General features: G+C 53.0%; 1 protein-coding gene across 4 annotated transcripts in view; it reads left to right on the forward strand.

Annotated features, from left to right (window-relative positions):
* The window catches only part of CNTFR (ciliary neurotrophic factor receptor), a gene marked incomplete at its 3' end in the record, with an annotated part of 459,556 nt that extends 449,532 nt beyond the window's left edge, over window positions 1-10,024 (forward strand). The window contains exons 9-10 of one of the 4 annotated variants that reach the window (XM_084629637.1): window positions 5,147-5,291; window positions 8,865-10,024. In XM_084629637.1, coding sequence (XP_084485763.1) covers window positions 5,147-5,291; window position 8,865 — 146 coding nt within the window. Of the gene's footprint in view, window positions 1-5,146; window positions 5,293-8,784 lie in introns of those variants that run through there. The other 3 variants (XM_084629636.1, XM_084629635.1, XM_084629638.1) reach the window with 3 other exon arrangements.
* Window positions 10,025-12,390: the final 2,366 nt, after the last annotated feature.

Here is a 12,390-nt window from a genome sequence, read left to right on the forward strand (position 1 = left end):
TTTTGTAGTGTTAACAAGGGCAATGCGATTAAATTGCCACTTTTAAGTCTGTTATTGAGTGTCCAGAGAGAGTGAAGTGTTATGATTCCTGACATCTGATTTGTGTCCATTTATTCTTTTGCGTAGAGACTGTCTGGTTTGGCCAATGTACATGGCGGAGGGGCATTGCTGGCACGTGATGGCATATATCACAATGGTAGATGTGCAGGGGAATGAGCCCCTGATGGTGTTTCTGATGTGGTCAGGTCCTGTGATGGTGTCCCTTGAATAAATAAGCAGACAGAGTTGTCACCGGGGTTTGTTGCAGGTATTGGTTCCTGGGTTAGTGTTTTTGTTGTGTGGTGTGTAGCTGCTGGTGAGTATTTGCTTCAGGGTGGGGGGCTGTCTGTAAGCGAGAACTGGCCTGTCTCCCAAGGTCTGTGAGAGTGAGGGACCGTCCTTCAGGATACGTTGTAGATCCTTGATGATGCGCTGGAGAGGTTTTAGTTGGGGGCTGTAGGTGACTGCAGGTGGCATTCTGTTAACTAAAACCTCTCCAGCACATCATCAAGGATCTACAACCTATCCTGAAGGACGATCCCTCACTCTCACAGATCTTGGAAGACAGACATCAAGAAGTGTAACATTCAAAAACCAGTAGGAGAGCACTTCAATCTCCCTGGACACTCAATAACAGATGTAAAAGTGGCCATTCTTCAACAAAAAAACTTCAAAAACAGACTCCAAAGAGAAACTGCAGAACTGGAATTAATTTGCAAACTGGACACCATCAAATTAGGCTTGAATAGAGACTGGGAGTGACTGGGTCACTACAAAAAGTAATTTTCCCTCTGTTGATACTCACATCTTCTTGTCAACTGTTGGAAATGGCCAACGTCCACCTGGATTGCATTGCCCTCATTAACACTACAAAAGTAATTTTCCCTCTCTTGATATTCACCCCTTCTTGTCAACTGTTGAGAATAGGCCACTTCCACCTTAATTGAATTGGCCTAATTAGCACTGACCCCCTCCTCCCCCCACTTGGTAAGGCAACTCCCATCTTTTCATGTGCTGTGATATATATACTGCTTACTGTATTTTCCACTCCATGCATCTGATGAAGTGGGTTTTAGCCCACAAAAGCTTATGCCCAAATAAATATGTTAGTCTCTAAGGTGTCACACGGACTCCTCGTTGTTTTTACTTTTAAATGGCAGTTGAGATTCGGATTCATCACGTGCCTCCAGGGGCTGGGGCCCTAGGTGTGGGCCCATAATGCCTATGCTGTCCACACTGGCTCTGCCCAGCTGTGAGACTGGGGCTCCTGCCAGAGAGTGGGGAGGAACGAAACGTGAGACAAGGCCCAAGCCCCTTGGTGTTGTCAGTGCATCGGACGGGGCTCCCTCCAGCCTGTCCCAGGCCGTGACTCGGGCCAGACGCCTCCTCCCTCCACCTCGAGCTGTTGCATTTTGTCCATCTCTGGTCACACACACCTACAAACGGGCTAATTAACCTTAAGAGCGCCTCCCCCCCTTCCCCATTGGACAGATGGGTAAACTGAGGCACAGGAAGGTTAAAGCCCAAGGTTTCAAAGAGCCAGCTAGATGTGGGTACCCAGCTCGCAGCATTTCCAGCCTCCCAGGCTGGGCCCCCCAAACTAGCAGAGACCTTTGCCAGCTGGACCTCAGCAACTCACCCCTGGCCAGAGTGACGCAGCTTCCGAGCTTGGATTCAAACTTATCCAGTCCCTGGGCTAAGCACTTGCCCGTGCTTCTCTCTCTCCTTGACACACAACACACACGTGCAAATGTCCTGTTTGCTCACACACGCACAAAACACCTGTCCACAAATCCACACACACACTGCTCGGCAAGGACGGAGCCTGACAGGCTCCCTCAGAATTAGCCTCTGCTTCTGTCTCTTGCCCTGACACCTTCGAGAGGTTTGGCTAAGAGCCAACTAGGTTTGGCCTCCACCGGGACCGGGCCATGTACAATCCCCACGGCGGGCGCACTCCCCCCAGCTGCGTTACAGCGTTTCAGCCGGCATGTCAGATGGTGGCCTGGCCTCTGCTGACTCAGCTCCTCCCAGCTCTGGCCTCCAGCTTGCGAAGAAGCACTAAGGATTCATAGGAAGGTTATTATTCAGTGGAGTGCTGCCCCCCAGCTCCCCTGATCCCGCACAATGGCTCGGAGCCACACCAATTAGAAAGAAAAGGCACAAAGTTAACAAGCCCCTGTTTCTAGGAAAGAGCTGGGACCGCGTCCAAATTCACGACGTCGGCCTTCGGTTTCCCAGAAGGACTGGAGCGGACCCCGGCTTGGTTCCCCCAACTGGCACTGACTGCCAGGAGGTTGGGCAATCCACATCCCCAGAGCAAATAAATCACTGCTTCTCACAGAGAACTGGGACAGCGTCCAAATTCTCAGCACTGCACAAATCTTTGCCACTACCGGTCGTGGGTGTGCAAGGCCTTGGCACTGCTGACACTCTGTGTGTGTGTGTGTGCAAATCCTTGGGCTGTTAGCTGTGTGAGTCAAAGGAGCCTCGCCCACATGGGGCATGCAGGCGAGCGAGGAGGCACTCGATGCTGCAGTCCGGAGGAAGAAGCCCAGGCTGTTTGTCTCAAGCTGAAGGAAGATACACTGAGATTTGCCCTCTGGAGGCTGCGGCACCTGCCAGGACTTTGCTGCCTGAAGCTTATCAGACAGAGCCGGGAGTTTGCAGCCGTTCAGACACATGCTGCCTCGGTCGCATACACAAAACCCTTGCAAAGTAACACACATACAGACACACACACCCCAACATCACACAAACATACACCCAAATGCTTACAAACATGCAGGCATTCACCCGTTTACACACACAGCTATACTCGCTCACAGACACTCCCTGGGGCGTGTGAACGCTCACATGAATACACACACACGCCTGGTTTTCTCCTGTTCAGTTAACTAATCCTTTGTGAGTGTGACAAACAATACAAGTGTTGCTGCAGGTTGACTCACACACACCTCTCCATATGCATACACACACCACCTTGAATGCACACGCATGACTTGCATGCACACACACACACACAAAGTTCTCACACGCACCCCCCGTTTGCACACCTCTTGATGGCAATCGCTCTGAAATAGCTGAGCTGCAACGGACCCCTCTGAATTAGCCTCTGCTCCTCCCTTTCTCTGTCTCCTGGACACCTTGGAGAGGTTTGGCTAAGCACCTGCTGAGATCCTCCCCCCACCCCGCCAAGATTGGCCCATGGCCCCCCATGACAGTTCCAGTCAGCGTGTGACGAGTGGCCTGGTTCCCCCGGGCCTGCTCTCCAGCTGTTGGACTGACTCTGCTGGCCCTTGGCTCCTGCCCGGTGGCACCAGTTAGATCTAAAAGCATGAGCAGCTGTTTGCTGCTAGGAAAGTGGCAGTGATTCAACTCTGGCAGCGCTATGGAAGTGGGGGCCCCAGAAGGGCCGGAGGGAATTCCGGGTTAGGGCCCCCCCCGGACCTGCTCTTGGGGGGGAATACGGGAATGTCTGACCTCCTTGGAGGACTGACCTCCAAGTGCAAGGCTGGGGGGTGGGGTGGGGGGGGCTGTATGCCAGGATACAGTATGCTGTAGCTGATCCAGGGGCGCAGGCTGATGAGGTCATGAAACTTGTGACTTGCTGTGCTCATGATGTCATAAAGCTCCTGACAGGCCTCGCTGATGCTAAGGGCGTCTCAAAGCACGTGACGTGCTGTGAGGGTGATGTCAGAGACCTTGCATCACAGCCCTGACGACACCATGAAGACTGACATGTCTGATGATGTCATGAAACTTGCCCCCACCGTGCTGGTGATGTCATAGGCCAGTGATGTCAGGGGGTCGGTGCATATGGTGAGGTGAGGCCTCCGGAAACCGGGCTGGGAGGCAGCACCTGCCCGCGCCTCATTCATCACAGCCCGGTTGGGCCACAACGTTCCCCTGCCCAGACCCAGCGAAGGGCCTGGGCCCCTGTGTGGAGTCACGGCCCTGTTCACCCTCTGCAGGTGCCACCTTGCAGGACACGGCACATGCCAATGGGAGTCAGGAGCATCCTAAAATGGGGGATGACCCCAAAGGGAGATGGGGCTGGTCAGATTTCCCCATGGGTGAGCCCAAATCACCACCCATGCGAGTGCACTCCCACCGGGAGCTCTCTCTCTCAACCCAGGCCCCCTCACGGAGGACGCCAGCCACATATGGCAGTAAAGTTGAGCTACCCCCCTCGAGCCGCTATTACCAGCCGGTCCCCCCAGAGCAGAGACCTCCGCGTTTCGACCTGGGGAGGACACCCCAGCCCCGACCTGCGAGGTGCAGCCCGGCCGTGGCTCTCCCTTCACGTGGGCGGGCCAACGGCCTGTGCTGCGTCTCCCGGCTCCCCAGAACCCCAGCCGGTTCCCGTCGCAGGCTTTGGCCACTCTGCCTTTGGGCATCCCCAAATCCGCCCTGGCACCCTCGGGGACATTTCTGTGGGGGGATGGTGCCCTCTGCTGGCCATTCTGTTTAACACGGGGCCCCAGTGGAGCTGGGCTTGCAGAAAGCTCTGAGCAGGTCCCTTGGGAGACACGGGCATCAAAGACCGGGCACCCCAAGGAGCTGTGCAGAGCTGAGGCCCACCCAGGAGGCTGCAATGCTCATAACCCAGCCCAGCGGGGGCGCAGAGCTCTTGCTGAGGCTGCACACCAGGCCCCTCAGATTGGGGGTGGGGGGCTGAGGGAGGACAGGTCATGCCAATGTCCAGTTCCCAGGGCAGTGCCCAGAGCAAAGGGAGCCATGCCCAGCCCCCTTCAGCCAGAGGAGGTAAAAGGGAAATTAATCGGGGCTCATGGCTAGTGTGGTGAAGGGCTGGATACACAAGTGCACAGAGAGACTAAACAAAGCAAGAGGCTAGCTGGTGAGATGATGGGGGGGCAGACAGATTTTCCTAATCCAGGAAAGTATTGTCAGGAGGCTGCCGGATGGGCAAAGGGCTTTTAATAGACAGGCTGGCATGGTGAGCCCTGGCCTGGGAGAGGCGCTGCCATCCGTGCCGTGCCAGGGTGGGCCTGTAGCTTGGAGGGAAGGTGAAGCGGGCAGGAGGCGATGCAGACCGTAGCTGCCTGTTGGCCCATCTGCAGGCTGTTCCTTTCCCTCGCTCCAGAGACGACCACCACCAGCAGCTCCTCCTTCGTGCCGCCCCCCACCACCAAGATCTGCGACCAGGAGGCCGTTGTCGGCAGCGGGGCCGTGACCATGTCCTGGGCGGCGGGATTGGTACTGGCAGCAGCTGGCGTTCTGTTTATTTAGTAAGTATTCACCAGCTCTGGCAGATCCCTCCTGCCCGTCCTCACTGGGCTGGAGCCAAACTAGCCACGCACGGGCCGCCAGAATGGGACAGTCACACTCGCAGCGCAGTACGCAGAGTCCTTGGCGTGCTCTTCACTGGCACCGAAGTGTGTGTTCACTGTGAGGTAACTACCCCGCAAAAGGCACCGGTAGCGTTACCAGCAAGGAGCTAGGCCAGGCCAGCACTAGACCCCTGTGCTGGGTCGGCCTCCCCTAGTTCATCTCGCAGTCGCACTGTGGAGCCTTGTCTCCACCGGGATTGCACAGTGGCAGAGATAACGGGTGTTAGGTATCCTGAGAGAAAAACACACCTTGCCAGTGGAGATGTAGCCCGGGACACTGGAGACACAAGATGCCTGTTAGATCTATCTATCTATCTATCTATCTATCTATCTATCTACCTAACCCCCATGCACATCTGTCTGTCTGTCTATTCTAATCTGTTTTAGCCTGCTGCCCATCACCACGGTGTCTGGGTGCCTTTCATGTAAAATCAAGAGCAGTAGTAAAGTCTCTGGCCTATCTCTCTTTTGGGGGTCAGAGTGCTGATTGGGGGGGTGATTTGATTCGTTGGTGTTGTTTGGGGGGACGGGTTGAGTCTTGTTTCTCGCAGTGGGGCTTTGCAGTACAAAAGGATGTCAGTATTGCGTAGAAGGGGGTGTCAGTGCTCAGATTTGGGGGTGGGACGGGGGTCAGTGTTGTGAGTATCATCATGACTAAAGGGTATTTCAAGAAGGAAGGTTTGCCAGGGTTTCCTAGAGGCGTTTTCACTCTAATCTCATCTGCTGGGCAAGCGAGGGGGAAAGGGCCTTAGTTAAAATGAGAGCTGGGTCCCAAATCAAGAGCATGATAAGATTGTTTGTTTGAAATGTGGTGGAGTTTTTTGGACTAAATTTGATCATTTTTCAAAAACAGAAATCACACACACAGATACAAACACACACACACACAGAACTCGTTTGCTGGGCCAGCCGACTCACACCGTGGTGTTTTGCAAAACTGAAAATGTTTGGGCTGAAAAAAATGTTGATTTCAATGTCCAAAGCATTTCTGTTTGGAAAAACTGCAACTTTTTTAAATCTAAAAAGATATGGATTTAAGAAAAGGTGAAAAAAGCAAAAGAAAAATTCAGCCGTTCTCAAGGGAAGAGGCACAAAATGGTCTGAAATTTTTCAAAAGGCTCCCAAACAATTTTTAAAACTTTTCCCACCTATTTTAAAAATTAACTAGAAAGCTTAGCAAGCAAACATACCCACGTGTACATACATATTCTAGTCTCCCATGTTTAAGAAAGATGAATTCAAACTGGAACAGGTGCAGAGAAGCGCGACTAGGATGATCAGAGGAATGGAAAACCTACCTTCTGAGAGGAAACTCAAGGAGCTTGGCTTGTTTATCATAACCAAACAAAGACTGAGGGGCGATCTGATTGCTCTCTCTAAATACATCAGAGAGATAAATATCAGGGAGGGAGAGGAGTTATTGAAGTTAAGCACCAGTGTGGACACAAGAACAAATGGATAGAAACTAGCCATCAACAAGTTTAGACTTGAAATGAGACAAAGGGTTTCTAACCATCGGAGGAGTGAAGTTCTGGAACAGCCTGCCAAGGGGAGCAGTTGGGGCAAAAAAGCTACCTGGCTTCAAGACTCACCTTGATAAATTTACGGAGGGGACAGTATAAAGAGGTAGCCGACAACGGCATATGGCCAATCCGCAAATGCTATTAGCAAATATCTCCAGTGGCCAGAGATGGGACACTAGATGGGGAGGGTTCTGAGTTACTACAGAGAATTCTTTCCCAGGTGTCTGGCTGGTGGGTCTCGCCCACATGCTCCGGGTCTAACTGATCGCCATATTTGGGGTTGGGAAGGAATTTTCCTCTGGGTCAGATTGGCAGAGACCCTGGGGGGGTTTCGCCTTCCGCTGCAGCGTGGGTCACTTGCTGGTTTAAACTAGTGGCCATGGTGGGTTCTCTGTCACTTGAAGTCTTTAAAGCAAGATTTGAGGACGTCAGCAGCTCAGCCAGAGGGTCTGTAACAGGAGTGGGGGGTGAGGTTCTGTGGCCTGCAACGTGAAGGAGGTCAGACTAAATGATCATGATGGCCCCTTCTGGCCTTAAAGTCCATGAGTCTGTGAGGTACATATGGATGTTCTCACAGACACATGCACGCACAGCCCCGTACACAAATGTACACGCACACAAAGGCATGCATGAATGCCCATAGGTACAGCCACACAATCATGCACACTCATGCCCATGCATGGACACACACTCACACATTCACGTATGCGTCCACACACAGAGTGATGGGCACACAAACTTGGGATTGCCAACGCTCCAGGATTGTCCTGGAGTCTCCAGGAATTAGAGATTAATCTTTAATTAAAGATTATGTCATGTGATGAAACCTCCAGGAATACGTCCAACCAAAATTGGCAACTCTACCTGGCCTGCGTGCACACAGTCTGCTTCGCCTGGAACACGGGGACGGTTCAGAATCAAAGGCTTCGCTCTGCCATTGAGCCTGGAAGCAGTGCACTCCCTGTTGGAGGCGGAGTTTCAAAGAATAAGGGACCCCCTACTGCTACCAGTGAGGGGAGATCTCCGTTTTCCAGAGTGATGAACTCCTCACCTCATTAAAGTTAATAGCAAAACTTCCAGTAATTGCAGTGGGGCCAGGATTTCTGGGATCCCTGCCCTCTGACAGCAGTCTGTGGATTCTTTTCGCTGTGATGCAAAGTGGGGGCACCCCAGGGATAGGGGCAAGGGCCAATCTGTGTAGCTATAAATCTACCTGTCTCATGCTTCAGGGCTTCAGCCACCACCTGGAGGGCTTTGGGAGGGAATTTTTTCCCTATTGTATTCTGGGGTTTGTGGGTTTTTTGGTCTGAAGCATCAGAGATGGCCGGGGTGGAGATGAGACATTTGGGGTGTCTATTTGGGGTGTGCTGGTGCCCTGAGATGGCCCTGAGAATTCCCTTTCTTGGGTGCTTGGCTGGTGAGTCTTGCTCCGGGTCTAACTGATCACCAGATTTGGGGTTGGGATCATTTTCTCCCAGGTCAGATTAGCAGTGTTCTTGATGGGTGGGGGGGTTGTCTTCCTCTGTGGGGCATGGATCGCCTGCTGGGATCATCTGGGTCTATCTCATCCAGTCAGTTCCCTGCCATTGCCGAGGTGTTGGCCTCTGGTGCTCCTCGGTGACTCCTGGTCTCTGCCTGTGGCATACAAAGCTCCCGAGGCCTGTAACACTTTGCTCTAATCCAGGTTCTGGGGGGAGCATGCGGGGGGCTGGCTGTGCTATACAGCAGGTCAGATGGGATGATCTGGTGGGTCTCTTCCGGCCTGTGACGCTGTGGCTTTCGACTGTACCGCGCTTGAGTGTGCTGCTTTCGGAGCCCCCCTGAGCACAGGCGGTGATCCCTCTCTCTGTTCCTCTCCCTGCCTGCAGATCCCCTCCTCGCAGCCCCCCCCGGAGGAGACCCCCCCCGCATCTGAATCTGTTTTCTCTTCTATTTTGCACACGTTAAGGCGGACGTATCACATTTCTCTTCATCGCTTCACTTTGTAGAAGGACAGACCTGCCGCGCCGCGAGGATTTCCCCGCCCCGAACTGCCGGGGGGACCGCGGAACCTTTACAAAAAGAGAGAGAGAGAGAGAGCGAGAGAGACACCCCCACTCCCCTGATGCCCCCCCCCCCCCAAAAAAACAGCGAGACGCCAACCCCGGCCGCGCTGCAGAGGAGAGCGCCAGCCGCCCTGGGCGAGAGATCGGATCATACAGCTAAACCGCCATGCCAAAGATGCTTCGCTACTTCGCTTCATGCCCACGGCGCCCTGCTGCCCCCGCTGCCACAACACGGGTGACAAAACGTGTCAAACACACACGGGACGGGGGAGGGGCCTCGAAACCACAATGAGCCTCGTAAGGGAGCGACCCCCTCCACCTGCTCCTCGGGGGGGGGGCGCCGAAGAACTGAACTGGCTTCCAGAAGCCCCAGGCTGGAGGGGCAGCGGGGGGTTTAGTCCCCCCGGATGCGGTTCCCCACCCCCAGCCCCCGTGCGACAGAGGACATAAGCACTGTTTTCATGAGCGCAGACAAGTGCATTGGGGGCTTTCTTTTTTACAGGAAACAGGAATCTGAGAACAACAGCCACACCGACCCTCCTCCCTCCGCCGTCCGCCTGCACTGGACTCCCGGCGCCTCCCAGCCCGGGCGAAATCAGCGAGGAGACAATAGCTACAGTGAAGTCTGCGACTCTCCCCCGTCCCGTTGCCTGGTTGTCTCTCTTTTTATCACCTCCCTTCCATTTCTACAGGGAAGCGCCTCGGTTTCTGTATTTGTCTTATTACCGAAAAACAAATATTCATAATGGAACTGTACAACACAAACGTATCTCCCCCCCACGCTCGTCCGTTGCCCCCATCCTTCGTTCTCTCCTCCCCGCACTCCCGCCACACCCCGGTCCTGTTTTGTAAGACAGCACCCTGCCCGTTCCGAGCGCAGTATTTAATACCTGATGTCCTAGTATTCCAAAAGTTAACATGCTGTATTTGAATTTTTTATAGATGTATATATAAAAAAACAAACAAAAAAACCCACACACACACACCCCCACCCCAAAACAGCCAACAACAACAAAAAACAACCCAGGAAAGAGGTTGTTCATTAAACGTGATCATTTCGTGATGACTGTTGGCCCCTGGAATTATTTCACCTCAAGGTCAGGGCTGAGCCCCAAGTATTCTAGACCATTGGGAACCCCAGTGATGGGGGGCCAAAGAAGGTAGAACGCTTCCAGTCATTCCCACCGTCCAGTGCTGGTGGGTGGGGAAGAGATTAGACTGATTGAAAAAGCCTCCAGATCCAGAGCTCTAAAGCTTTTGGAGTTCCAGAACCCCTAAGAGTGTTAGTGCCTTTTGGAGCCCTTAGGACCCCCCCCCCCAGAAAAAGTTCTAGATCCCTTTGGAGCCCTCAAACCCCCAAGCATTCTAGAGACTTTTGGAGTTGCGGAGTTCTGGGCATTCTAGCACTACCCAGAGTTCAAGAGACTTGGCATTCTACAGACCCCCCTGTGTTTTAGAAGAAGCCCCTGATACCTATCAGGATGGGGAAATCAAACTAGATTAAGAGCCCCACGTCATTCTAGACACCTGGCACAAGGGCTATCCCAAAGGGAGTGCGGGGCCCGGGGTGGAAGTGATGGATTCATCTCTTCTGGGACCAACTGTGCTGGCCAATGGCACTGGCCCGCGGGGTCCCCCAAAGCGTGGGGCCGATACACCCTATCCAAGGGACGGCTCTGCCTGGCACCTCTCCCAGTGCAAGGCCAGTCTTGATCCTTTAGCCCTCCTATTTCTGGAAGCTGAACACTGGTGCTGCTGGAACTGGAATCACACTGTCTTGCAACACTGCGTGACTGGGCAACACAATGGCAGGTGAAATTCAGGGTTGATAAATGCAAAGTAATGCACATTGGAAAACATAATCCCAACTCTGCATATAAAATGATGGGGTCTAAATTAGCGGTTACCACTCAAGAAGGAGATCTTGGAGTCATTGTGGAGAGTTCTCTGAAATCATCCACTCAATGTGCAGCGGCCATCAAAAAAGCGAACAGAACATTGGGAATCATCAAGAAAGGGAGAGATAATAAGACAGAAAATATCACATTGCCTCTATATAAATCCATGGTACGCCCACATCTTGAATACTGTGTGCAGATGTGGTCACCCCATCTCAAAAAAGATATATTGGAATTGGAAAAGGTTCAGAAAAGGGCAACAAAAATGATTAGGGGTTTGGAACAGCTTCTGTATGAGGAGAGATTAATAAGACTGGGACTTTGCATCTTGGAAAAGAGACCATTATGGGGGGATATGATTGAGGGTTATAAAATCTTGACTGGTGTGGAGAAAGTAAATAAGGAAGTGTTATTTACTCCTTCTCAGAACATAAGAACTAGGGGGTCACCAAATGAAATAGGCAGCAGGTTTAAAACAAACAAAAGGAAGTATTTTTTCACACAACGCACAGTCAGTCTGTGGAACGCCTTGCCAGAGGATGTTGTAAAGGCCAAGACTATAACAAGGTTCAAAAAAGAACTAGATCAGTTCATGGAGGATAGGTTCATCGATGGCTATTAGCCAGGATGGGCAGGAATGGTGTCCCCAGCCTCTGTTTGCCAGAAGCTGGGAATGGGTGACGGGTTGGATCACTTGATGATTCCCTGTTCTGTTCATTCCCTCTGGGGCACCTGGCACTGGTCACTGTCGGAAGACAGAGCAGAAGCGCAGACGCCCCAAGTTACTGCAGCATCCGTGTCTGGGGTAATTTCATGGTAAAGTTGCATTGACTCAGCCGTTCCTAGTTAAACTTTCACAAGGGGCAGGTTTGTTACCTGGTCTCTGACCCGGTAATAACCACCTCCTGCAACAAGGCAGGCGTCAAGAGGGAGGTGGTAGGGTCTGGTGGACAGGGCACTGGACTGGGAGTGAGGAGGCCTGGGTTCTGTTCCCAGCTCAGCTGGTGACCCTCAGTTTCCCCTCCCCCTTTGTCGCACCTGCTTAGATTGTAAGCTCTTTGGGGCAAGGGCCATCTCGCAGTGTGGGGACAGTGCCAAGTGCAAGAGGTGCCAGCTGGGGATGGAACCTCCGGGCACTACCTCAAGAGAAATAACTGCCATCGATACAGTGGGACCAATTTGTTCTCCAGCCAGCGAACAGGAGGGGAAGCCAGCAGCAGAATCCAAATGCCGTGAGGGTGGGGAAGACAAAGACAGCGCGGGACGGGCGAGGAGGTGGCTGAGCAGAGGAGACGTGCAGACCGAGCGGGTGAAGGGTGTCCTCGGGCCAGCAGCTGCACAGGAGATGGCTTTTGCAACAGAGCTGGTGGGATTGTGAGAAGGGGCTGGGGCCCCATCCTGGGACGCCCACTGGAGTAGATGGGAGCTGCTGGTCTCCTGTGGCTGGCGAGGGGAGTGTGGGAAATAAGGCCCAGGAGGGCACTTTTGAATTGATTTCTCATCTGATGTGGGTGAGGGCTTAGGGGTTTCC

The sequence above is a fragment of the Lepidochelys olivacea genome (genome assembly GCF_965140295.1).
Source record: "Lepidochelys olivacea isolate rLepOli2 genome assembly, chromosome: 5".
NCBI lineage: Eukaryota > Metazoa > Chordata > Testudines > Cheloniidae > Lepidochelys > Lepidochelys olivacea.